Genomic DNA, 27,463 nt, shown 5'->3' with positions numbered 1-27,463 from the left:
CACTGAAAACAGATAGGTCATCAGTGTGTCGTTTCCTGGCCGGCGGCTTTTAAAATTGAGTTATCTATCCTGTTCTGCCTCCAGTAACTAAAGGACAAGACCCTGCCTGGGTGGAAATGGATAGGATGTGACAACGCATGCTTTGTATTTTGTTATGCGGATGGCCTCTGGCTTCAAACTGAGGGAGCTAGGTTGGAAGCGGAGGCAGAGGTTATAAATTAGCAAAAACATGTGAGTTTGCTATCCTGGCTCCAAAATGGTGGAATGAGCTCCCCATTGACATCAGGACAGCAGAAAGCTTACGCACCTTCCGGCGCAGACTGAAAACTCATCTCTTTCGACTCCACCTCGAGCGATAGAATTATTTACAAAGCACTTATATACTAATAAAGGACTGGCTTATCTATAGCCAGTTGAGTAGCACTTGAAATGTTTGGCTCTATGAAACCTGATGTACTTATATGATTCTGTTTTCTTCAAGGTTGTGTCTTCCTGGTCGAATGTACTTATTGTAAGTCGCTTTGGATAAAAGCGTCAGCTAAATGCAATGTAATGTAATGTAATAAATGGATATTCAGGATAACTGGGTGATTGGATTAAAGACCATTGGAGGGGGGATGATGTAACCTGTAGGCATGTGAGTGTGCCAATCTCATGTTTTGTGTATCTGTGTATGTGTGGTTGACCCTCCATCTAGATAATCATCCTTATCCTTTTGCAACCACATGACTTGTGAAGTAGACCTGACTAATGGATAAACATTTATGGCTTGATAGAACAAACACTCACTGTCACTGGAAATATAGCAAAAACATGAGCTAGCCAACACCTGTGGCTTTAGGTAAATATGATCATGTTCATGGTTTATGTGTCCATGGTGAGTGAAGGATGAAATAAGTTATGAGAGCAAAATTCTGGAGCCACTGATTGATATTATCTAAAGAATGTCTGTCTCGTCGCACCGGATATGAGGAACAAGAGCAGACAGCTAAACGGATTAACCCTGATTTAAAAGAATGATGCTGCTGGAGACAGTTTTATGGATGTGACTGTGTGTGTGCTCTCTCTCTCACACACACACTACAGCCAGTCCTAAATAATTACCAAAGGAAGCTTGAAACAAAGTGAATCATGCCATCCTGATTTGATAATAATTGAGCAGCATGAAGAGGCTCACGCTGGGCAGTTAGAATGACAGAGGAGGAGGAGACTCAAGGCCAGCTTCTATCTGCCAGCTGAGGCCGCTTATGAGACACTCCCCTCACTTTGGCACCTGATCCTCCTGCCCATCAACAAATTATGCAGAAGGAAATAATATTATGTATCTTTATGCCTCCAGCAATGTGATTTTTAAAGCAGTCGGGCACTGTAAACACCTTGTGATTCTTATTTATGTTTTTGGCAAGCTATTCTGTGATGTATTCATTTTTCCAGGAATGAAGCAACCTCTGTTATAAAAAGGAAATGCTGTGTAATCCACACTGCAGTTGCGATACTTAAATAGATTGGTACCTTTCCATCTGCACACTTACATAGTGTGACATAGGGCATTCGTTTTTCATTTGAGATATATGCTTACCCTGATTCTTGTTTTGTTCGGCATTAATTATTGGAATGCTTAAACTACTCTGCTTTCATATTATTGCATGCATTTCTTATCCTCTGATGTGTCACTCTCTGCTGGTATTCACATTATTCAAATTTTTATCAAAACATATAGAACCATCCGGCCTTTCTCTGTCGCCCTCCCACTGCGATTTCCCCTTTTTACATCGTCTCCTGGCTGGCTGCTGCAGGACCTCCCGTTGGCAAAACCCCGGGAGGCCTGACTGATGATGAAAGGTGTCCTGAGATGATGCACATTTTAAAACGGATGCACTGATACCTACATATTATCTTGTTTTAATAGCAAGGAGGTCTATACTTTGAAGTCAAAGATATACTATTAAGCTTTGAAGGATATAAGCTTTACATCAGCATAACGCCAACATGATGACCAAAACCTTTTAGCTGGAACAAAGCTGGGTGTCCATAATGAGATTATCTTCAGGGTACTGATGAAAGTGAGGCTTAAGGTGAGTACTAACTCTACAGCCTTACCTTTCTGCGTATATGTGATATAAAGTACATTTATCTTCTGCATTTTTTCTCTCCAATTCCTGATTTAAAAGAAAAACAGGGGTGATTGACCTTTCATGTGCTCTCTCGGCCCATGTTTTACCTTTTTCTGCGTGTCACTTGTTGTCAACGCTCCATTTGCCATCACTCTGGTTCAGTGACCTTCATCAGAGCCGCTGTGATAGAGAGTGACGGAGGACGTGGATAGAGGGGATATTGAAAAGGGTAAACTGGAGTGAATGATAAGGTGGGATCAGAAAAGCTGGAAATTAAAGGACAGAGGAGTAAAGAGTCAACACAAGTGAAGTGAAAGAAAGGAGAATATCTCAGGGTCTCTTGCTGCAGTTATACCATCAAATGTGAAGCGGGTAAAAAAAGCATTGCCGAGTTATTTTTTGCATCATGATGTAGAAGCTTCTTTTCATATTTTTCATAGGAGAGATATTGTTTTATTTATGTGTATTTTCCAATGTCAGCTTTTACACTTTTCACACAGAACGGCACAGGCATATTCAAATTAACTCAGAGATCATTTAGAAACACATACGGGGGAGAAGCTTAAAAGGCCCATCTGTTCATCCACCCACACAGTCCAACCCTCCCTTCTTCTTGCCATTTTGTTTTCATAGAAACGTGACAGTTTTCCATACAGCAACAGTCACAGATTTTACACTTTATACATAGAATTTCATTAAATTAGGAAACTTTTTATTGATAGTGCCCCCTGGTTTCGTATATGATAGCTGCCCACTGCTACTAGGATTGGTTAAATGCAGAGTCTTGATTTAATGTGTTTGCTATGTACAAGAGTGATGTTAAAAAGTATTGAATTACTACAAATAAAAAGTGGATCGGGTCTGGATTTGTGAAACAAAAGAATATAGATGTTAGTATTGTCACTAAATAGATGTTCGTACTGAGTTTTTTTCCATAGATCTATTGCGCTTTTTGTATTTATCCAAACTGTTGAACACATCAGCTAGTGTATGGCGAAATATCTATCCCCGAGAGAGACCTACCAAAGTAAATAGTTGCTATGTAGCTTATTAGCAAGTGTAGTAAACATAAAAGCTTTTACACTGCACTGCACTTAGGCTGAATAATCACTTTGTTTACCAGACAGCAACACAAATAGAAGCTAATTAATATGAAAATGCCGCAGATTGGTACTTAGAAGAGACTAGAAATAAACATAAAAACAGTGATCTTCTTATCAGCATGTCATTTGATGTGGCACTGTAATGATGCTTGAAAGGCCTGAAGTATCATTAACATCGATTGAGTACTGCATAGGGTGGGGGGTGGACAGATAATGGGAAAGGGCAGAGAGTGGGATAGAGAAGAAGGCAGATTTTTTTTGAGGGCTTTTTATTGGAGTAGCACAGTTCCCATCACATGGCTTTCTTCTACTGGGGACAGTTTAGTTAATTACACAACAGTAGCCTACATCTGGAGCATGTAGCAGCAGCTGGGCTGTGTAGCCTACTATCACTTCCACTGAGGACTTTGAAACATTTTGTACAACATTAAGTAGGCGTTGAACGTGAGCTGCAGGTGTCTTGTTTTGGCAGGCAGCGTTTCATTTAGTTAAAAACGCCTGATCGACTACAGCATTTCTCTTCCAGCTATTTTAATCTTGCTCTTTATATAACCAGAAGATCATGCTGGAAAGGTGGAAATTAGGTGAATTAAAAGGGAGGGTGTGAGAAATGTGGCTATTTTAGTATTCCAATGTTAGCAAATAGAAGCCCTTCTGACATTCAGTGGCTAATTAACATCTCATGGTACAAGGTTGCTTCACGGCTGCAGAATATATGGTAACACAATGTTTATGGGTGATTTCTCAGCTGAGATGACAGGGTACATTTTGTATTTTTGTCTTATACTTTACTTTCACAGTTTCTTTTGCAGGGCTGTTGCATTGCATTGTATTTAACAGATATTTTTGTGTTCACCAATTGTGTTCACATGGTATGCTGCTATATTTTCTGCATAGAACAACAGAGTTATGTTAGGTGATGATATTGCTGATATATTGTACACTCTAAATACCTCACTTTCAGCTCCACAATGATTTATTCATGTGTTAAAATGGCCATTTTAATGTTTTTGCGAACTCCAACCTCTTCATTATTATGTTAATACATTTTGTATCTTTGCTGCAGCCTTTAAGCTCCTGCTATTTGCTACTGAAGTGTCCTCATCTCCCCACAGGCCCCATTAAAGTTTCATTTTACCTTATCTCATGTGTAAAGTAAACAGAGTCATTAAGCAGGTTGATCACAGTTGAGCAGCGCTGCAATGAAGGTGAGACACTGCAGGAGCACATCACACAAAGCATGGGGAAATCAACCCTCCCTCTGGGGGAGAGGTTGCTGGCGGTTGAATGGCTGTGGCTACAGGTGCTACACAGGATAATCCTCAGAAGACCCTTTTGTATCTGCACCTGCACTACACAAGCCTGTACACACACACACCTGCACACATTTCGTTTAAATTACAATCAAGGGCAAGGTTATATCTGCATACCTGCTTTCCTTTAAACGCTCATTAGAGTTGAGGCTTTTGCAAGGTGCTCACACTTTAAATGCAATCACTGGTTGCACTCATACTACGTACAATTTTTGTGAACAAATGTCTGATTAAGAATTATTATAGGTGTGATAAGAGCTGGTAATTGAAAAAAAACATGCCATATGCAGCGTGAATCAGCCATCTGTCTTTAGAGTATACACTGTGAGCTGCCCCCTTGTGGTAGTGGCACTTGGCTGTCACAATATACTTTATATATTGTATTGCTAACACTAGCAGCTGAGCAGTACACCCACAACACTTTTCTCTGTGAGTAAGGTTCAAAATCAATAGTAAGTGCCTGTTCAGCAGCAGCACTAATTACTTTGATAGTATCGGTTAAGAGCTCTCCGACACCAACAGAATAGATTTAGACTTTTTTGTACACCTACTGGAACACATTTCTCTGTTTTGAAAGCAGCAAATAAAATTGCCTATCCTCATTTAGAATGAATTTGACAACAATTATAGCTGTAAGGCGCTCTGGTCCTGCCAGGAAGAACCCTGTGGATTGAGGTGAACTTTTCAAAGATCATCTTGTCACAGTACCTCAGGAAACATCCTGAGGTGAGCCGTGGGTGACAGCTGCTGCAGCTCCTCTGGCACAGGTAAATGCCAGAAACCCCACATAGATACACCGGCGTGCTGACACACACACACACACACACACACACACACACACACACACACACACACACACACACACACACACACACACACACACACACACACACACACACACACACACACACACACACACACACGCACACGCACACACACACACACACACCTTCACTGTTATTGTTCAGCATAAACAGAACAATAATATAAGTGTTTATTTGTCCTGTTTCTTCCTGGATAACAGAGCTGAATAGCAGTTGAGAGGCAGTCAAAAAAACAGCAATATTTCCACATAAAAGCCCTCTTCAATTACCTCCATTCATCTGTATGCAAATGTCTGTCTGCACATTGTAGGTGAATCTGATTGTCAACATATTATGTAACAGGAACAAATCACAATGTAATCTAAAGAAAACAACCAACAAACATCCCCCCCAGACACACACACACACACACACACACACACACACACACACACACACACACACACACACACACACGCACACGCACACACACACGGCCTGATGCAGAGCTGTGAATGTGATCAGACAGAGCATCAAAATGAATGATCGGCTGCAGGCAAACAGGTCGACTTGCTTCTCACGTCACTGTGGGACATCCATGTTCACAAAAGCAGGTTGTGTCTGATATGTCCAGCTTCTTGATGATTTCCACTAACAGGTATACAAAAAATGTTGCATACCAGAAGATATAGATATCCATGATCAAAGATAACCGCGGGATGAAAATTGTAAACACGTCCTATGCACATTAGTTCCACTGTATTGCTCATATGAAGTACAAGTGGACATGATCTAATGTTCAGCTGACTACATTGTGCTGTATAGAAATCACTGAACAGAAAAATCACATGTGATGTTAGACACATTGCAAATGGCATTAAGTAAAGTAATGAAATATTCTATAATATGTGAAGCAAAACACAATCTAAATCACATATTGTAGTGTCATTTATCAAAAATAATTCACCATTATCTGTGGTTTAACACAAGCTTGTATCTCATGTATCTCATGTACATCTTCATAGTGTAGAAATGTTTCACCAGAGAAAGACTTGATTGTGCTGCAGACCTCATCCCTCCTTTCCTGACACGTGACACACACACACACACACACACACACACACACACACGTACACTTGCACTTAGGCAAAGAGCTCTCTTTTGATAGGTAAAGATTTGTAACAGAGTTGAAAGCTTGAGTGCTAAATGGAAGCACAATACTGATTTTATGCATTGATCCATCTTTCATCTGCTCTTATCGGTCTGATATATGATCTTTATATCAGAAATAATAACTCTTAAATCAAATTTCCACCTGCTGCATCCATCACTCTGCTCTAAAGTTTTCTCTGATAGGTTTTAAAGTACAGCAAAATGGAAAAACAAGTTAAGACATCCAGTATGATTTCTACCTGAACATAATCATCCGTTTTCTTTATGAAGATGCAGTACTAAGGGGGACCACCAGGGGTCTGCAGAGGGAAAGAGATGTATTCAACTTTACAGAATCAGATCCCAAATTAGGACTTGAGTGATTTTCACTTGACCTGCTCCTTTTCTTCCTGCCAGCTGCTGTGCTGTTTTAACAAGGCATTTGTCACACTGACACACACCTCCATTCTATAAGCAGCTCCAACAGGCACCTAAGCATTAGTCACACTGTCACCGTGCCAACAGCAGCCAGAGGAAGCAAAGGCACAAAGACAATGTGTGAGCATCAGATCACAAAACGAATTCATGCCTGGCATAATTAATACTGAAATCACATCAACTGCAGGTTGTGTTCACAAATACAGTTCACAGCACATCCTGGCATTTAAGCTAAAGTAAATCTTTTGTATATAACTTCAAATTATCCTTTTTCATTTGGGTTGTCTATGTTGTCATTTAAAACAATCCATACACACACTATGATGTATAATACATATCTGTCCATATTGCAAGTGGGATCACTCCTCTGTTGCTCTCCCTGGGTTTCTTCCCTTTTTCCCCCTAAATTGTGGGGTTTTTCCTTATTTGATGCAAGGATCTAAGGACAGAGAGTGTTGTATACTGAACACACTGTAAAGCCCTCTGCAACAACTTTGTCATTTGTGATATTGGGGAAATTCATTCAAATTAGTTTGAGTTTATTGATTGATTTTAATACATTTCTGTGAATGATGGGTCATACAACCTCTCGATTATGTGTTATTTATGTGTTGTGAAAAACAAGGCCTGCCGTATCTTGCAGTTTTGGCCTGCTGCTTTTGAACAGCACATTGCGGCAGAACATTTATTTTATTCACACTGCAGACACTTTAAATTCAGTGTGTTTCTGCTGGTGGGTTAAATTAAGAATTATGTGTGAAGCCTTTTAATGAGGCTTCGAGCACGCTTGTGATGGCATGATGATACCGACGATGTTTGAGTTGATGATGTTGTTATTGAACAAAACCTCTCTTGCTAACCCTGTGTCTTATTCTGTGTCTCACAGTAAAGGGGAGGCAGAAGCTATCGAGACAGAGCTGCTCAGGGACTACAAGTTTGGACAGCAGCAGCTGATCGAGATCTGGGGACAAGCTTGCGCCCTCGCCATCACTAAGGTCGGCACACTTTCCTAGATTTACATTAGGGTTAGTCCACATATATCTGTTTCTGTCTTGCTGTCTTTTCCTGACTTTCTTGTACATCTGAGGCAGGATACAGCACAAGGCTTTAAGTCATTCATAATCCCCATCCACCCACATCAAAAAGTGTGTGTTCATGAGATGAATGCAGAGATAAATTATATTATTATAATTTTATTTTTGCAGTTTACTTCAAAATGGGATTTTCCGTGTGTGTGTTTGTGTGTTGGGTCTGCATTTTAGTGTGTTTATCAGTCCTCTTACAAACCAGAAAAATCCAATTTTGTATTTTGCATAATATTTCCCATGAAAGTAGAATTGCATCCTTCTGTTCCATTCTGTCTTTTTATTGAAATGAAACATGAAAGATAAACACAACACACATTCAATCATATTTTGAAAAAGTCACACAAATCTTTTTCTCCATCTGTCCTTTCACCAATTTTGAAATAGCTAGTTATTAACAGAATTAAAAATTGTCTAATCAAAGTAGTGCAATTTTTCCAATTGCTTTCCTTTTGTGAATAAACCCGACCAATTCAGAACTCTTGTTACAAGCTACAGTCAAAGAAAAACCAAATTGTGCCCAACTGTTTAATAGCCTACACTGTTTATCCCTCAGAACACATCTGTAAAGGTCAAACATTTCAACAAAGTCACAGCTGCTGCTACTTACACTTTCCTAATTTGCATTATCTTCCATAAAAAGTGGCTGATTATAATGTTCAGGGAATGGTTTAACTTTCTGTGACATTTACATTTGAAGCGGCTCACCTTGGGCCTGATCACCTGAGCTCGCTCTGTGGCTCGGACCAGAACCACAGCTTCTCTTCTCTGAGGCCTGCACTGTGTCAGGCCCAGAGTGTGTGTGTCAGTGGAGGACTGTCAGGAGCACATGTGGTTCCCTTTGACCAGACCACTGGCTTGGTTTAACGCCACACTGGTTTCCTCAGTGGTCTCTTCATTGGGCTGTGATGAATAAGAGTCTGAGCTACGAGACACATGAAACCCTGCGCTGCTGTCAGAGGGAGGGATGAAGAGAAAAAGAAGGAAAGAGTCAAAAGCTGGAGCAGAGGCCCAAATGAGTGGTTTACAGAAGAAAAGTTACAAAAATACACATCAATAAAAGGCAGACAGTTTAATAGGAGACATTTAATATCTCCCCTCAGAAAAAGCAAAGGTATACTTATATACTACGCTGATATAAGAAGAAAGAGAGAATCATGAAAACAAGCAGACATTATTGTTATATCCGAGATATCATCTTTTTTTAAATAGTTACAGATATAATATTTCTCAATTTTCTCAGATGTTTTATTCAAATCTGAAATAAATGTTTTTTCTTTTTGGGCCAATTGGGGACCAAAGAAGAAAGTTCTGAAACATCACTATTAAAATTGATATGGCAAACCCTTTCCAAACATTTTCACATCCAGCACAGAGATTGCAATATTACTTTTATTTTGCAGCGCTTTTGGTCGCCAATCATTTCCAAGGGAAATATCCAGTTATCTTGCTGTTACATTTGTCCTTATAGTCATCATCAAGTCTCTCATTGGCACTGTCTGCTGTTTTGTGCTATTACGATCAGTTTTTCTCACCTAAATCAAAAACAACACTGAGAGTAGGGAGCCAAAAGTGTTAAGCAGTAGAAATATGTTGACACGGTACAGCAAAACAATGATCTGACACTTACATGCTCCATAAAGCCGAGGGAAGCTGCATAGGTGATAATTATCTGTACGTACACAGTAGGAGCAACACCTCTCACAGAACAGATTGCCAAACTTCTCTCCAGCTCCTACAAAAGAACGTGTTATGTGAAAAATAGCTTTAAATCCCCTATGTACACAACGTGTCCATCAACAACTGGCAGAAAGACGAAGTGAACGACCATCCAATGGAGCGTTTAGCAGCTAGAGCCGGATATGTCCTTCGGGACTTTGAGGAGCTAAACCAGAGCTAAAAGGTGAATAATTATATCCGCGAGGTGACAAACCTGTTACGATTATTGTGTCACGTTTTCTATGTCTATTTTGGGTGTTTTGCTGTTCTCCCAGTCATGTTTTCCTCTGGGTATATTGTCTGGTCCTTTTCCCTGTGTTTTTCCTCCTGTCGTTAGTTTCCCTGGTGTGTCTAGTTGTCTGATTGTTTTCACCTGTGGCCCTTGTGTTTCTCCTCCCCTGCCCGACTGTTTCTCGTCTTGTGATTACCCCTCCCTGTATTTATTCTCATCTCTTCCTGTGTTCAGTGTCGGTTCGTCTTGTGTCATGACTAGTTCGTCGGTGAGTGTTCTGTTTTGTCTTTGTTTATCACCTAGCGTTGAAATAAAGGAATTTTCACTTTAATCTGCATTTGGGTCCTGCCTGCTTCACACACCGTAATATTACGAAACCGACCACGATATGGGCCCAGCAGATCCGTTTGAGCAGGAAACTAGTGGAATTATACCTTTTTCTTTGTCTGACTGCGCTCATCGATGGAGAGGAGCGGTCAGGGTTCAGCAGCGAGATGCTGCTCTGGCAGATTACAGTCACCTTACGCTGAGGAATCAAGATTGGTTAAATTGTTACCGGCCTGGCTTTTGGATACCTCACGGTTTGTTTTCCCGATCCTGATAGACCCAGGTCTCCAGATTCCCTTTTTGATACCACACGCATCGGTGTGGTCCGTCTGGCGTCAGCCCCTGCTTCTCACCCAGTGTTTGTTACAGTCCAGGAGCCATTCGCTGGTACTCGTCTGGCTTTTGGAGGTCCACGGAGCCTCCAAACGGCTCCTAAGAGGAGTCGCAAGGCCAGGTTAGCAGCACGAGCCCAAAAGGCCATGGTTCCAGAACCAGTTCAGCCCCCAGCAGCCATGGTTACAGACCCAGTTCTGGCCCCAGCAGCCATGGTCCTTGCTCCAGAACCGGTCCCGGCAGCCATGGATTCGGCTCCAGAGCCGGCCCATACAGCCATGTTTCCGGCTCCAGAACCGGACCTTACAGCCATGTTTCCGGCTCCAGAACCGGACCTTACAGCCATGTTTCCGGCTTCCAGAAACCGGACCTTACAGCCATGTTTCCGGCTCCAGAACCGGACCTTACAGCCATGTTTCCGGCTCCAGAACCGGACCTTACAGCCATGATTCTGGCTTCAATTCCGGCTCCAGAGCCGGCCCATTCAGCCATGTTTCCGGCTCCAGAACCGGCCCTTACAGCCATGTTTCCGGCTCCAGAACCGGCCCTTACATCCATGTTTCCGGCTCCAGAACCGGACCTTACAGCCATGTTTCCGGCTCCAGAACCGGACCTTACAGCCATGATTCTGGCTTCAATTCCGGCCCCCGCAGCCATGGTTCCAGACCCAGCTCTGGCCCCAGCTGCCACAGTCCCATCTCAAGTTTCCTCTCGAGTCCCCTCTCCAGTTTCCTCTCAAGTTCCTTCTCGAGTCCCCTCTCGAGTCCCCTCTCGAGTCCCCTCTCCAGTTCCCTCTCGAGTCCCCTCTCCAGTTCCCTCTCGAGTTCCCTCTCCAGTTCCCTCCTCTAGTCCCTGCTCTAGTCCCTCCTCTAGGTCCCCTCTCGAGTCCCCTCTCTAGTTCCCCTCTCGAGTCCCCTCTCGAGTCCCCTCTCTAGTCCCTCCTCTAGTTCCCCTCTCGAGTCTCCTCTCGAGTTCCCTCTCGAGTTCCCCCTTGGTTCCTCTCTCGAGTCTCCTCTCGAGTCCCCTCTCGAGTCACGTCTCAAGTCCCTACCCAATGTCCTGGTCCGTTGGAGGTTCCGCTGGGGGTCCTGCCAACTCCATGTCCTGTCCCGTTGGAGGCCCCGTCGACTACTCTCCTGCCGGGGGTCCTGCCAACCCTTTGTCCTGTCCCCTTGGAGGTCCCGCCGTCTACTCTCCTGCCGGGGGTCCTGCCAGCTCCTTGTCCTGTCTCGTTGGAGGTCCCGCCGACTACTCTCCTGCCGGGGGTCCTGCCAACCCTTTGTCCTGTGCCGTTGGAGGCCCCGCCGACTACTCTCCTGCCGGGGTCCTGCCAACCCTTTGTCCTGTCCCCTTGGAGGTCCCGCCGTCTACTCTCCTGCCGGGGGTCCTGCCAGCTCCTTCTCCTGTCTCGTTGGAGGTCCCGCCGACTACTCTCCTGCCGGGGGTCCTGCCAACCCTTTGTCCTGTGCCGTTGGAGGCCCCGCCGACTACTCTCCTGCCGGGGGTCCTGCCAACCCTTTGGCCTGTCTCGTTGGAGGTCCCGCCGTCTACTCTCCTGCCGGGGGTTCTGCCAATCCTATGTCCTGTGCCGTTGCAGGCCCTGCCGACTACTCTCCTGACGGGGGTCCTGCCAACCCTATGTCCTGTCCCGTTGGAGGTCCCGCCGACTGCTCTCCTGCCGGGGGTCCAATCCCGTGTCCTGGTCCTCTTCCGTGGGGGATCCTGCCGAGGCCTGTCCCACCAGCTCAGACACCGGGTCCTGCCCGGCCTCTGGCGCTGTCCCGTCAGCGCCTTCCTGCCCGGCCTCCGGAGCTGTCTGGTCTTCGCCCTCGAGCCCGGCCCTCTGAGAGCCGCAGTCTTCACCCTCGATCCCGGCCCCCTGAGAGCCACGGCCTTCGCCCTCTAGCCCGGCCCCCTGACTTTCCCGGCCGCGGCCCTCGCCCTCATGCTCGGCCCCCTGAGTTCGCCCGCGGTGGCCTTCGCCCCTCCATAACCCCCACCTTGGACTCTGTCTTGCCCCCGGGCCGTCCGACCGAGTCCCCCTTCTCGGCTTCTGCCTTGCCCCCGGGCCGTCCGCCCGAGATCCCTTCCGGGTCCTCCGCGCTGCTCTTGGGTTGTCAGCCCAGACCCGTCCTCCGGACCCCCTCCACCCACCCTGGTGGCCCTAGTTTTGTGTCCCTCCTCCGGTCCCCCTCCACCCACCCTGCTGGACATTGTTTTTTTGGACGTTTATTGGACTGTTTTGGGTGTTTTAGGGACGTCTGGAATCCGTCCCTTGAGGGGGGGGTTCTGTTACGATTATTGTGTTATGTCACGGTTTCTATGTCTTGTTTTGCTGTTCTCCCAGTCATGTTTTCCTCTGGGTATATTGTCTGGTCCTTTTCCCTGTGTTTTTCCTCCTGTCGTTAGTTTCCCTGGTGTGTCTAGTTGTCTGATTGTGTTCACCTGTGGCCCTTGTGTTTCTCCTCCCCTGCCCGGCTGTTTCTCGTCTTGTGAGTACCCCTCCCTGTATTTAGTCTTGTCTCTTCCTGTGTTCAGTGGCGGTTCGTCTTGTGTCATGACTAGTTCATCGGTGAGTGTTCTGGTTTGTCTTTGTTTATCACCTAGCCTTGAAATAAAGGAATTTTCACTTTGATCTGCATTTGGGTCCTGCCTGCTTCACACACCGTAACAAAACCGACTCCATATCAATTATTCTCTTTATTTACACTGGATGAGTCATATTAATTTTATAAGTTTAATATAATGAGTGAATATTGTGATCTCAGCCTTTCTGCACTGCCCCCAAGTGGCCAAGAAACCAAAAAAAGAATTAAAGTCGGTTTAACTAGTGTTTGTTTTGGCGGGACATTTGTGTCATTACATCCATAATGACGTCTTATTATATGTTTTTAATTTGTTCGTTTTTATAGGAGTTCAAACATTATATTGTTTAACCAAACACAGCTATTACATTCTTGGGGGATGAGGAATTAAGCAGTTTTAAAAGAAAATGAAATAGAAAAAAGTAAAAGCTGACACAGGCAGAGTGGCAGCATCAGAGCCTTTTTGTTCTGAGTGTGTGATTTATCCCACATCCACTTCCCCTCTATTATCATCTTCCACCGCTGGCCCCATGCCTGGCCCTCCACCAGCGAAGCCTTCCTACACAAACACTGCCTGAACGCTGCGGAGCGCTGCCCACAGCCGCCAGCACACGTTACTGCTAACATGACATCACTGCTATTTCAGGACAATTACAGTACAAGGAGATGCAGACAGTCTGATTCTGCTGGTTTCACTGCTGGCCTACTGCTGTTGGAGTCCAAGTGTAACACACACACACACACACACACACACACACACACACACACACCTCTGTTTGCCAGATAGCAAACCGCCGCAGCCACCAGGTCGAGCCTGTTTGTGTGTGTTTCTATCAGTCTGGCACTTTTCAACACCTCGGTGGAGACAGGAGGCGTTTTTGTTACCGCACAGCAATACATTATTTCAAAGTTTACAAGAGCCGCTGGACTGTAGTTCGCTCCCCAAACACGCAGCTCTGTCTTTCTGCACACATACAGATTGTGTTTTCTCAGGCTCAGTGTGTGTTTCAGATTGATTAGAGGTGAAGGCACATGTGTCTTTAACATGTATTTCAAAGAGGTATTCCCTTGGAGACGTCATTACAATCAAGACAGACATATTTGAGGTGTGTGTGGGAATGTGTATTTTAGTGTGAGGGGGGTCCTAGCACTGCTCTGCATGAGACCCTGCACTTCTACCCATGACATTTCATAATTCAAACCCTTCTTAAAGCATCCTCCTAAAGCTCATATGCTGAAAGTGTTAATTCATAAACATCACTGAGAAATACTTTAAATGTCCCTATTGTATGTGATTTTATGGATGCATGCATACATGTAGGCCTTAATGTCAACAGCAAACTGGGAAACATCAACAGTTCTGCAGTGGAAGAGATAATAAAAGACAGAAAACAATCCTGCAGAACAGATGCAACAAACCATCTGTCTGCACTTGTCGAAACCTCTTCTACATCCAAATATATATTAAAAACTAGAAAAACATTTCAACGAGTTTATAAGGGAATCATAAAATCTTGTTTTCCTAAAGAAACATCACTGTGATAGCATCTAATGCTCTTGCCAGGGCTGTTTAAAGAATTTTATTGAAAGAAATGAAATATTTCTTGTATAAAGTGCATCATAGAAATGTATCAAAATATTTGTACTTGATATAAAAAAGTGCAGCAGTCATCACTTCTGACTATAAGACTTTAGTGGGTTTTGGCCATCATTGTGGACTTTTTCTATTACACCAATCATAGAGAATGATGTTATTTTTACAAGTTTTTTAGGTTATAGATGATTAAAGTTGCTATTTTTTCAGTGTCTACCTCGAGAGTCCCGTGGAAATCCCTTGTTTTCATTTTAAAATAGCACACAAACAAAGGAGCCCTTCCAACAGTGGAGAAAGAAACCTATTAGAAATGTTACTTATCGCCTCTATTGCTAATTGCATTCTTTATTTCCTCTTTGGAGGCTCACTGTCAGAGTAAATGGGTTAGGACAGATCTTTCTTAGAGTGAAACAAGCTTCTGTTCTAAGTGAGATTAGACAAATGTGTCCGAACACATCGCAGCGCTGCCTGAATTGATCCAGCCAGCTCACTTTATAGCAGCTTACCTTCAGCAGTGTGTGGCTCTAATGGTTTCTCCAGCAGCATGAAATGGCTGCGGCTCTGATATCCCTGATCCTCCCGAAGGCCTTCAACGTCTCAAGGCAGGGCCGTTAAACCTTCTGATGTGAGTTTTTCTACGTAGAAAAGCATGAAGGGGAGCAAGAAACAGAGGAGGAGAGAGTACCAAGCTAATATTAAGATTTATATTACTTTTCTGCTATTTTGAGGGAATGGAATTAACTGTAAGTATAACACTGACATGTTATTATCTGTTATCTATCACCTTATAAACATGTTAGCACTATTTGTCTTTTCCCTCATCCGATAAAGCAATGTCAGCTTTCTTATGGAGCCGTGTTTCTGGCCATGTGACCTGAAGTCCAATATTCTCTCTCCCTCTTTACAAAAAGCTGGTTCAACTTTCTATGACTCACATTTCAACATGTGTATTATTATCAGACTTAGAGTGCCATATATTCTGCTAATCACATGGTATGGTACAAGTACAAGCTGACAAATAGCAGGTTCCTCACTGTGAGTATTAATATAAAATGTTTTGCATTTTATTCACTTGTATAAGGCATCTGAATATAATGACTGATTACTACAGTAAGTGGTCTGTCAGGAACACATGCGTGGCATTATTTGTTTTAAGTGTAGTAAAAAGAATATACATATATATTTATGCACACAAGAGTTATTGGTTACTTAAGCATTATGAATACTTGTGCTCGTTACTCTTATTATATTTTTGCTTTAAGTGGATTACGATGCATTTAAATGATGTTAATGACACCTGTCCTATAACATTGTCTAGCAACTTTTACCTTCATGGCCTCTCTGCCGTTTTGAATTGAGCAATTACAAAACTATGCTTATCAGAGGGATTTATGTTGAAAAGAGCATCTGGAAACATCGTGGTAGGGCCAACACAATCAAACTAAAATAAACTAAAACACCATCTGATCTATTAGTGGTTGATAATCCCCTGTGCCCATCACTCTTTCATACTACACATGAATACACACACCCTTTTAATCCATAGAAGTTTCATTTTAGTCTCATAAGACCTACAGTATATTGGGTTGACAGGAGGTGACGAGCACAGATGGTTACTGTAATAGCTGTTTGCATTAATTATAGGTACACACACACACACACACACACACACACACACACACACACACACACACACACACACACACACACACACACACACACACACACACGGACGGACAGAGGGTGCCACTTTAAATGAGCTAATGTTTCATGCACATCAGATTCGTCAGTGTGAAACTCACTAAGAGCCTCATTAGATATGGAAATGAACAACACTGCTTTTTTTTTTACAGTGATCCATTTTCAGTCTCTATTTTCCATGCAATCACTCCCTGCTCCTCTCATATTACCATCAGCTCGGTGGCCCTAAGCGACCATAACCCTTTCTCCTGCAGCTCATTGAGTCTGTGATGATTTCTCAGCTGGGCTCTTATGATGGAGGTAACGGCTGCTGTCCCTCTCCAGGATTCATAGCTCCTGTTAATGCACTCTTGTTACATCCAATTATACAATGAGATGAATGTGCTCTTCTTCCATATGCACCTCATCCTGTATTCAATACATTAGTGATAGTGAAAGTGATTTTAAATTTGATGGCAGAATTTATTCCTATTTTAAGCTAATCTCGGACATTTGGAGGACACAAATCCATAATGCGGAGAGTCCTAATTTGAATTATGAACACAATCTTTGAATAACAAACCATGAATTAAAGCGTAATCATTTTTGGAATTATGGGTGACTTACTGACTCTATGTCATGATTCTTGTGTTATGTCACGTTTTAGTTTTGTATGTCTTGTTATGGGTGTGTTTCTGTTCTCTATGTCATGTTTTCCTCCTTGTGTATTGTCTGGTCCCTCTCCCTGGGTTTTTCCTCCCTGTCGTTAGTTTCCCTGGTGTGTCTAATTGTTTGATTGTGTTCACCTGTGGCCCTTGTGTTTCTCCTCCCCTGCCCGGCTGTTTCTCGTCTGGTGATTACCCCTCCCTGTATTTAGTCTGGTCTCTTCCTGTGTTTAGTGTTGCTTCTTTTGTTTGTGACCTAGTTCACCGTAGAGTGCTTTGTTTGTTTCCATGTGATATGTTCGATAAGAGCCCTTGAAATAAAGGTATTATCAGTATTATCTGCGTTTGGGTCCTACCTGCTTCACTCCGCGTATCACTCTATAAGTATTTATATACTTCAATCTTTTAAAAGTAATTACGGGGTCAATAAAACATTTATTGGGGACCTAAAGTCTTCTAATAATGAGGATAACAACTCGTAAATTATGGTGTTACTTTTTGAATAACAGGATATTTATAAAATAATTACAGGGTACTGTGATGTATTGGAAATCATTAAAAAGAAGCCAGGGAACATTCGTCTTTATTATGAGGAGTTGTAAAAACCATCATGTGATGATAAACTTCTTATAAACTAAAGTAGTAGTTAGCCTTACGATGGGGAAATGTGTAGCTTTAAACACTTTTAATATAAATACAATTGTTATATGTGAAAAATAGTTACATCTTTATTCATTTATTACAAAAACGGTTACACCTTTGTTTACATAACTTCTTAATTATTTTATATAAGCCCTACAATAATAATATACTTACAATGTAATGTATTGCTCTGTGATCCAAAGCATTACAGCAGTCATAGAATATTTACTGCCGTGACAAAACTCGGATAATTGGTTTTACGACACACATTTAATTGGATATGGATATCCAGAAGTCTGTGTGAACTCTCCCTCAGTCAAACTTCCTGTAGTTTACCAAATAATGCTGTGACCTTTAACAAGATGAACAATCATTCTTGTATAATAAATGATGCAGAAAGTTCCAGTAAAACTTCTGTGCTTCTGTGGAAAATGGAGGCAGGCTGACACCTTTGGGGCTTGCAGTAATGATCATGACGGAGTACCCATACTCATACACATACATATACATACACAGCCTTCTGTTGAGGTGTTGGAGATGGAGGATTAGCCACTCAAATTGACAGTCCCGGGGGCAGGTACTGGAGGTGCGGGGGGATTTACAAGGGGATACGTGGCCAGCAGCCTGATGCAGCGGGGGCCGAGATGGAAAGAGTGTTACATATAGCCTCCGGAAGCTTCCCATGGCGAGGACACTGGTATTTTTTCCACTGCTGCCAGGGTTATTTTAATGAGATTGGCCCTTTCTGGTAGACGAACGAGACAATGTAGGTGGTGCCATTAACACCCTCGTTTGGCATGACTGGCATGCTGCAGTCAGACGCTCTGAGAATGATGGAGAGGCAGAGGAAGAGATCGGATTACCTGCATTGAATAAGAAGCCTGTCGTAGAGATAAATACTGAATAATGCTTGGCTCCACTCTATCAATAACCCTGTCTATTTTCTGAACATCTCATTTATCATGCTTTTCTGTTCCCTCAGTCATTAGGGCCTGTTTCTAACTGCCTATTTATTGTGTCTCTCCACCAGGCCTATCCTCTCAGCTCTCTAGCAAAGAAGCAGCCGACGGTGCTGGTGATCTGTGGTCCGGATCAAAATGGCTCCATTGGCCTGGTGTGTGCCCGACACCTGCGCATGTATGTAAGTAAACTTCTGCACAAAGGGTACACAGTGCACAAAAACAACTTTTCAAAAGTGTAAGTCTCTATTATCTTCAACAACACCACAAAAGATCCATTGTCTGTAGCGTGCTGAGTCTTTTAGATGATATCACATTCGAAGAAATAAACTAACTAACAAGGGATCTCCTAAACGGCTTTACAGCGCGTTGCTGAATTTCATTTCAGCTCCTGTAAACGGCTCGGAGCATTTATCCCATTAAACTCCCCGCAAGGGCACTCAGACAGTCATGATATCATGCTATTATTACTCTCGTTAAAGTCGTCTGACTCTTACAGCCACGATATGATGTCATGACCAGGTTGTCCAACCCCCCAGGCCACACACTGACTGACATTTCAAGACTGGTTGTTTTTAGAGGCAGGACTCACATCCTTTCTAACACTTTACAGAAATAGAGTCTGTTTTTCACAGTTAATTTCAGTACACAGAGCCCTGCCTCTGTCTATGACTTCATTGGAAGGGAAACATTGGATATGTGTTTTTGAGATCTTTGGTCCAGAGAGGAATGCATCTATACACTTTACCATATGTGCTAGATTTACAGTGCATTGATAGCTCTGATTAAAACCATGTTAGATGCATTCTGATTGCTGTCCATGGAGACTCTCTCTCTTCCCTCGCCACCCACTCCCTGTCTGTTTACTTCTCAAAGCCAAGGACAGGAGGTCAGAGGTCAGCTCAGATGGAAAAATATTACCCTGCATAACTTTTGAACAACAGGCATCGATTATGTATTTTAAATATCTTTGTGTGCTATTTTTTGGTGCTCGGTTTCTTATGTTGTCACCTTCTGTTTTTGTCATATCCTCTGTTTTTCATCACCGATTGTGAAACATCTTTATTGCATCCTGAAATGTGCTTTATAAACACGGTTTTATTATTATTATTTTCAAGTGACTGCATTTTACAATAGGCCGACTGGGACCACATGTCTGACTTTGCTCTAACTTGAGAAACTTGAGTAGTTACTATGAATTGCTGTGTTTTCATGATGCGATGTGATCCCTGTCAGCAGGAGGACATGCTTGCATACACGTGACACACACACCCACACACACACACACACACACACACACACACACACACACACACACACACACACACACACACACACACACACACACACACACGGCCTGATGCAGAGCTGTGAATGTGATCAGACAGAGCATAACAATGAATGATCGGCTGCAGGCAAACAGGTCGACTTGCTTCTCACGTCACTGTGGGACATCCATGTTCACAAAAGCAGGTTGTGTCTGATCTGTCCGGCTTCTTGATGATTTCCACTAACAGGTATACAAAAAATGTTGCATACCAGAAGATATAGATATCCATGATCAAAGATAACCGCGGGATGAAAATAATAAACACGTCCTATGCACATTAGTTCCACTGTATTGCTCATATGAAGTACAAGTGGACATGATCTAATGTTCAGCTGACTACATTGTGCTGTATAGAAATCACTGAACAGAAAAATCACATGTGATGTTAGACACATTGCAAATGGCATTAAGTAAAGTAATGAAATATTCTATAATATGTGAAGCAAAACACAATTTAAATCACATATTGTAGTGTCATTTTTCAAAAATAATTCACCATTATCTGTGGTTTAACACAAGCTTTTATCTCATGTATCTCATGTAAGTGTAAAAAGTTGCAACAATACATATTTTCTACATCTTCATATTGTTGTTGCATGCAGAAATGTTTCACCAGAGAAAGACTTGATTGTGCTGCAGACCTCATCCCTCCTTTCCTAATGGGCTGTGTAGATTGTATTTGGCCTGCTTCTGCGCTCTGTGGAGATCATGATGGAGATGACGTCAGGTGAAGAGTTTCTGTGGCTGTCTGATTGGTTTAGTGTCCCTGAGGAAGCAGCAGTCTGTCTGACCTGACAGATCATTTCCTTTGAAAAGGCAGCCTCAGCTCAGCCACATCTGAAAAACGATTTCTGTTAACATTATTTATGTTCATGTGATGTTTTGCAGTAAAAATCAAAATACTGAACCTCATGGTGGTGCTAGATCAGAGGACAGAGTATCACCAAAGACATTACAATCCATCCACTGGGGAACATGAATGTTTTCCAAGATTTAATGGCAAACTTTCTAATAGTTGTTGGGATATAACTGTCAGACCAACTATTGAGCGACATTGCCAACCCTAGAGCCATGCTGCCAGGAAATCAATAGCAGTGTGTCTTTCCAAACATAATGACCCGTCTCTGCTAACCACTCTCTACCGGAAAATAGTACCAACGAAACCAGAGTTCGACAGTGTTCTGGATTATCCAGGTCAATGGCACCTTGCTCAGAATATTTCCAATTTGGCTGGGCAAAATAAACCATATACCATTTGGTGTAATTGGAAATAACTGGCTCTTTAAATGTCTTCATGTAAATATTATTATCAAGTAATACGTCTTACATTTCTGAGAGTGGCTCATGGGTTTTTTAAGTTGATCTTTGAGTCAGTGTTTAGGTCACGGGTCACAGGGCATCACAGATCTTCTGACTGCGATTGTCTGGAATTCTACTCCTCTCATCTTCCAGTTTTTTTTACAGGAAGTATTCATTCAGGAAGCACACTGTAGAAAACCACAACTTCTGATCACTCGTCAACAGTATTTTCACTTGTCTTGAACTGAACTTGTTAAATCAGGTCAGTGTTTTGATTGAAACGGCTGGCGTTGGTTTCGATATTATGTAAACGTTTCTGTCCCTCCTCCTTTTTCCTCCTCCCTCCTTCTCTCTGTTGTTTTCTCTGTTGCCTCATCTGACACAGGAATATGAGCCGACTATCTACCACCCTAAACGCTCCTCTCAAAGTCTACACCAGGACTTCACAGTTCAGTGTGAGAAGATGGACATCCCTTCCCTCTCCTATCTCCCCACAGAGGTCAGCAGGCCTTTTAAAGAATAACACATTCACCAAGAGTTTCGGCAACATTATTTTAAAACTATGCACAGAGGAATACTTATTAACAGTAAAAATGTCTCTGGTGAAAATAACAGTTTTAAGGCGAGTTGATTGAGTGGTTAGGGCTTCACACGGTTTGATTCCCAGCTGGCCGGACCATTGGTGGCATGTCATTCCCATGCTCCCTTTCCCTACATGTCCTGTCCCTCAACACTATAACTATAAATAAAGACATACGATGTTCAAAATAATCCTCAAAAAAAGAGTAGTAGTGTTTTTCAGGATAACAGTCTAAGAGTATAAATCTTCTCATCTAACGCTCAATAGAGCACAATTCAAACTTCTGCTTTGAATAGTGACATGGCCTTAGATTATTTAAAAGAAAAAAGCAAGAACCAGCTTTCTAGGTTGTGACCGTTTTGAATAAAAAATAAGTTTCTACTTGTGAATCCTTGATACTGCTTCTTTCAGGGTATTTGATGTATTTACTGTTCTAATATACATATTACGTTTTTGTTCAGGTGCAGCTCATAAACGATGCCTACAACCTAGTGATTGATGCCATGCTGGGCCCAGATACAGACTGCGCCAACATTAAGGAGCCATACCCCGGTATTCTGGTCACCCTGAAGCAAATCAAGGTCCCTATTGCTAGTGTGGATGTGCCCTCAGGTAAGTGTTCAAACATTTATTGTTGTTATGAAATGATCAATATTCAATAAACCATGATTCCCACAGACTAATCTTAACTAAAATGTGATTGTTTTATTGTTAAATATATATTATGTATCATAGACCTGCCCTGCGGAATATCCATGTATTCTTCAAAAAATAGTTCCAAAACAACTACATATTTTCTACGTTTACAATGGGATTATACCTTTTTTCACGGGCTGTTCTGTTTTAATAAACTGTAGTGCCAGCATAGTTCAAAAGTCATAAGCAGCTAGAAGCTCTAAGCTATTGAACCGTTTTAAAAATCATCAAATGAGACCCCGTTACCTTTAGTCCCAAATGCATAGGCATTTGACATTTGCGCTTGGGGGGGCAAACCTTTTTTACTTACGTCAGTACACAGTCCCAACTATCGCGTGGGATGCTACATACGGATACAGTAGCAATAAAGCCAGCGCTCACCGCACTGAGTATGACTTTTCCATGCCCGCCGTACACACACACTCATATGGAAGGGGCGGTGTCTCCCCCCAACAACAGTGCATTACATAACTGTGCACATCTTATACTTATTTGATAACTACTATATATCCCTTGGTTACTTGAACACTCTACAATATTATTAACCAGTGTCCTACCTTATTAAAATATTGATATATGAAATATTTGTATTGGAACAGTTTTCGACGTAGTAATGCTGTAATATATTTCAGCCACTAGAGGGGGCAATGCCCCCCCTGCCCCCCCGCAAAATCCGCCTATGCCCAAATGTTGAGAAATATTGAACCGTTTTTAACAAAAAATGATTGAAAAAGTAGCTATATTTCAGTTAATCGTGCAACACTTACTCAAACTAGATATTAGGCAGGAGTCTCAGAAACACGACTTGATAAATGAGTCTACAGGCAGCTCCCCAGGAGCCTTGGCTTCGAAAGCAGGAGTTTCCATGTCTGGAGGCACACGTGGAGGATAAATCTAACACTACAGCCGGCCTAGTGTGAGCTCATCATACCCCAAATACACTACCTGCTGAGTGTGAGAACAGCAGGCAGACAATTATTACAATCCTTGTCTCCTTAAATTCCTCTCCACCGCTGTGTTGTCTTCCTCAGGTTGGGACGCAGAGGAACCGAGTCAAGATGGGATTAACCCAGAAGTTCTCATCTCACTCACAGCGCCCAAGAAGTGCGCCATGAGTTTCTCCGGGAAGCATTTTTTGGCCGGACGCTTCTTGCCCTATGACATCCAGAAAAAATACGACCTTAACCTCCCGGACTACCCTGGCACAGACTGTATCATAGAATTGTAACACATGGGAAAAATAAGAGCCAGTGTCCACTCCTCATTTTCAAAAATGTTAGGTTGATCTATTCTCTTGTTTTGTACTTTATGGATTGTTAATGTGATTTAATGTTAACAGTTGGGTAGATCACGCTACACCTTAGCTAAATGTTGAGCTGCAGTAGAAGGATCATTTTTAGAAGCTGTGGTTTGAGTCAAGTCCTTTCAGGGAATGGCATGAGGAGTATTTGTGTCAGTCTACTGGTGAAAGCTGTAGCATTACACTGTTTTTCTGATTAATTTGCAAAATATGTTCACTTCTTTAGTTCACAGTCAGCAAAGAAATATGAATTGTCTATGATGCCAGCCACTGGGACGTTTGTTTCTTTAACACTTTTTTAACGTTCTTCTCATGTTGAACTTTTTACTGAATTGTGCTAACGAGATAAGATGTTGTGCAGATTGGCCATTTTGAACTTTCTGTTGATGTGTTTCTGGTTTGTTTGGTCAGCCTGCACTTCTGAGTTACTTTTTTCTCTGTTATTTCATCAGCTGTAAAAGGCCCAGACCGTTCTTGTTGTCCAATAAAAACAAAAGAAAACCCTTCAAGGATTCAATTTATTTTGTTTGGTTTTCCTTCACATACAACTGCACTGATCAGTGTATTTCATATTAACAATGACTCACATGAATATAACAATGACTGCATGAGAATCAGAGACTAACTTTGAGACATTTTGAGTGATTGATTTGGTTTTTGGTGCCAGTAACTCTGTTCTTATCGACCATGTGTGCAGCTCCCACATGCAGTTTTTTTATATATACCTGATAAATTGTAATCTACTAGACAGCAACGTTAGCAATTAGCTGGTGGACAGGGGGTAGCATTTAGTAGCTAATACCAAATTGGTGGAGAACAAAACAGAGCCAAATGGAGTTGGACTTACATTTATGAAGTACGAAAAAAACAGGACTCTAAATAGATGTTTCTCTATTTCTGCTGGATGTGTAAATAGGCAACTATTTACTGACATGTTAACAAACACTTTTATTAGGTGATGATTCTGTTTTCAGCTTGTTCCACTGCCCCCCTTAGGCCAAAGACCCAAATTAGGGTAGATTTAGACAAATTAAGAGAGGCTTTTAATTGTCTATGAAAGAGTCTCATTGTAACACTGATGCATGACCTATTAAGTAAAAGAGACCATTAGCAAGAACATTGGCTATTTAGTTGGATAGTTCTAGGAATAGTATAACCATAAATGAGCAGAGCAGACTGTCAGAACCACCTGCAATGAAAAGATAGCCACCAAAGGGACTCTGGTAATTATAAACATTAATGCTTTTGTCCACAGGAGTCGCCAAATTCAACATAAAATGAAAACTCTCGAAGTAAGCAACAAAGCTACACATAACCATTCCTCTTAAATTCCCTTTAGCTGATTGCAGGCCTTTTAAGGTAAGGTTATGATAAATATCATTATTTTACGTGTTTGTATAATCCTCCAGGGGATTAAAAGTCGTGGTAGTGGTATTATTCTTGGGTTTCTCGCACAAGGACACTTCAGCCGAGAAGCTTACAAAATCTTATGAACATCAAAAACATTTAGTGTTGTGCTTCTTTAGGGAGCACATGCTGTAACTGCTGTTTATTGGTTTCCAACTGGATTTGATTTGGTAATGAAAGCCATAAGCAAGTGTGATCAGGCTATAATCAGCTGTGGAGGAAGGCCTCTTGTATTTGAGCTCATGGGCCGTGGGCTTCAATGAGGATGACTCAGCCGGACTGCTGGGCTGTTTATGGATGAGGTAATGTGTATTTAAACAAATGTAAGAGGCTTCTTCTGAATACTAATGCCCAGTGTATGTGCACATGTGTGAGTGGGTGTAGAAAGTCAGTAAAAAGGAATGTCAATCTGATGGTGCTCTGTGGTATTAAATCTGTCAAAATGAAACTGACGAGAGCTTCAGAAATATGTCTGAGTGTTCACCGGACTTGTCTTTCATGCCTGTCCAATCAGGAAACAACGACTTGTCACCACTCTGTCGTCCGTGTTTTTCATGAGAGCCGCTGAGTAATGAGCTTTGGTGTCGTCGGTGGCCCGTATAATTGAACTATCATAACGGACAGCAGCACTTGTTGCAATATCCAGTCAGCGATAAAGAGTCTAACAAGGAGAATAAATGCAGTCAAACTATTTAAAGGAGTGAGGAAGTAAGTTTGATTCAGTGCCGGGCGTTATATAACACAGAAAAGGTCAAATTTGAACAATGGGCTCTAATGGGTTTGAGTTAACAAACACTGCATGTTTTTTATTTGAAAAATATTTTTGTTAAACTAAAGCTGACATGTTTACGTAGAGAACTTTTTGAAAAACTATTTGGAAAACTATTACAATAAAAACATTTTTTTAAGAAATATCAAAAACAATCTTTAATACTTTATTAATATTATTTTTTATAATTAAATTGGTAACGTTTTAGGGTTTGAACACTAATATCCTGATCTTATTTATTTGTTTGTCTAACCTTAATTAAGATGGAGAAATTATTGTGACGTAAATATCTACACAACATCTTTCTTTGGAGGTGCCTTTATTTAAACAAAACATATTTTGAATGTTGTTGCTTTACTTTAGTTGAAAAGCTGAATAACACATTTAATTACTGTTTTTTTGTATAAGCCCCAAATGTCGCCATAATGTAAAGGAGCCTGAGTGCATTGCACCTTTGAGCCCCTCCTGTGTCTGCGCTCTGGGGAGTATTTCCTGAATGGCATGCCATACAGTATGACAACACTTCCACTCTTTGGCAGAGCATCGCAGCGCAATCAGTGACTGTTAAAGAGTTACAAAACTGAACCATAAGTCGAACCAGAGGCAGAGCAGCATCTGGTACTGTCCTGTGTCTGATAGAGAGACCGAGAGTGTGACGGAGAAAGAGAACAGGGGGGGGCAGTGAAAAACATGACATTTTATGAAAGACTATTAGAAAAACCTTGCCTTATGTGACACAGAATCAACTATGAAGTTGCCTTGAATAGCTTTCCTTAATGATTGGAACTTAATCATATCAATTATGATTCAAACCAATATCCTTTATACCCTGATGAAGAAACAGTTGTCATTTGTATATTAATACAGGATTTTGGACTTCAAATCAGTGCATTAGATGTTTTTCAGACTGCCAACCAATAAGAACAATTAAATAAAAACTAAGCTCGACAGTCAAAGATTTTTATTTTACTTGTTTCCTATATTTGTTATGTTCAAAAACTATTCAGGAAATGAATTAACTATAAAATAAAACATCCAAAACTCTGTATTTGCACAGATGCACTTACACACCTGCTCTGTGGATGAACACACTTACCCCGGAGCAAAAGAGTATTGTAAATAAAAAACACATGACAACATGAAAAATACATCAGAATTTATGTGCTCTTGCTTGGACAAATGGAAAACACCTTTTTATTATAGGTAACAGCATTCCCCAACACACAAACACATTCTCTATATGAGTGTGTGTCTCTCTCTCTACCCCAATCATGCCCTCATCTTATTTGGAAGATAATATGGGGGACCCAGATGTTACGTCTCACTGGCCAATGGTGA

The 27,463-nt window shown here is 41.8% G+C and overlaps 1 protein-coding gene across 1 annotated transcript in view; it reads left to right on the top strand.

Moving 5' to 3' along the window:
* The window catches only part of yjefn3 (YjeF N-terminal domain containing 3), a 62,422-nt gene extending 37,956 nt beyond the window's left edge, over window positions 1-24,466 (top strand). The window contains exons 3-7 of the mRNA XM_034216186.1: window positions 7,810-7,918; window positions 18,816-18,926; window positions 21,759-21,872; window positions 22,415-22,565; window positions 23,681-24,466. Coding sequence (XP_034072077.1) covers window positions 7,810-7,918; window positions 18,816-18,926; window positions 21,759-21,872; window positions 22,415-22,565; window positions 23,681-23,877 — 682 coding nt within the window. The 3' untranslated portion in view covers window positions 23,878-24,466. The remainder of the gene's footprint in view (window positions 1-7,809; window positions 7,919-18,815; window positions 18,927-21,758; window positions 21,873-22,414; window positions 22,566-23,680) is intronic.
* Window positions 24,467-27,463: the final 2,997 nt, after the last annotated feature.

The sequence above is a fragment of the Gymnodraco acuticeps genome, unplaced genomic scaffold (assembly GCF_902827175.1).
Source record: "Gymnodraco acuticeps unplaced genomic scaffold, fGymAcu1.1, whole genome shotgun sequence".
NCBI classification, from domain to species: Eukaryota; Metazoa; Chordata; class Actinopteri; order Perciformes; family Bathydraconidae; genus Gymnodraco; species Gymnodraco acuticeps.
This window is presented reverse-complemented; position numbering and strand designations above follow the sequence as displayed.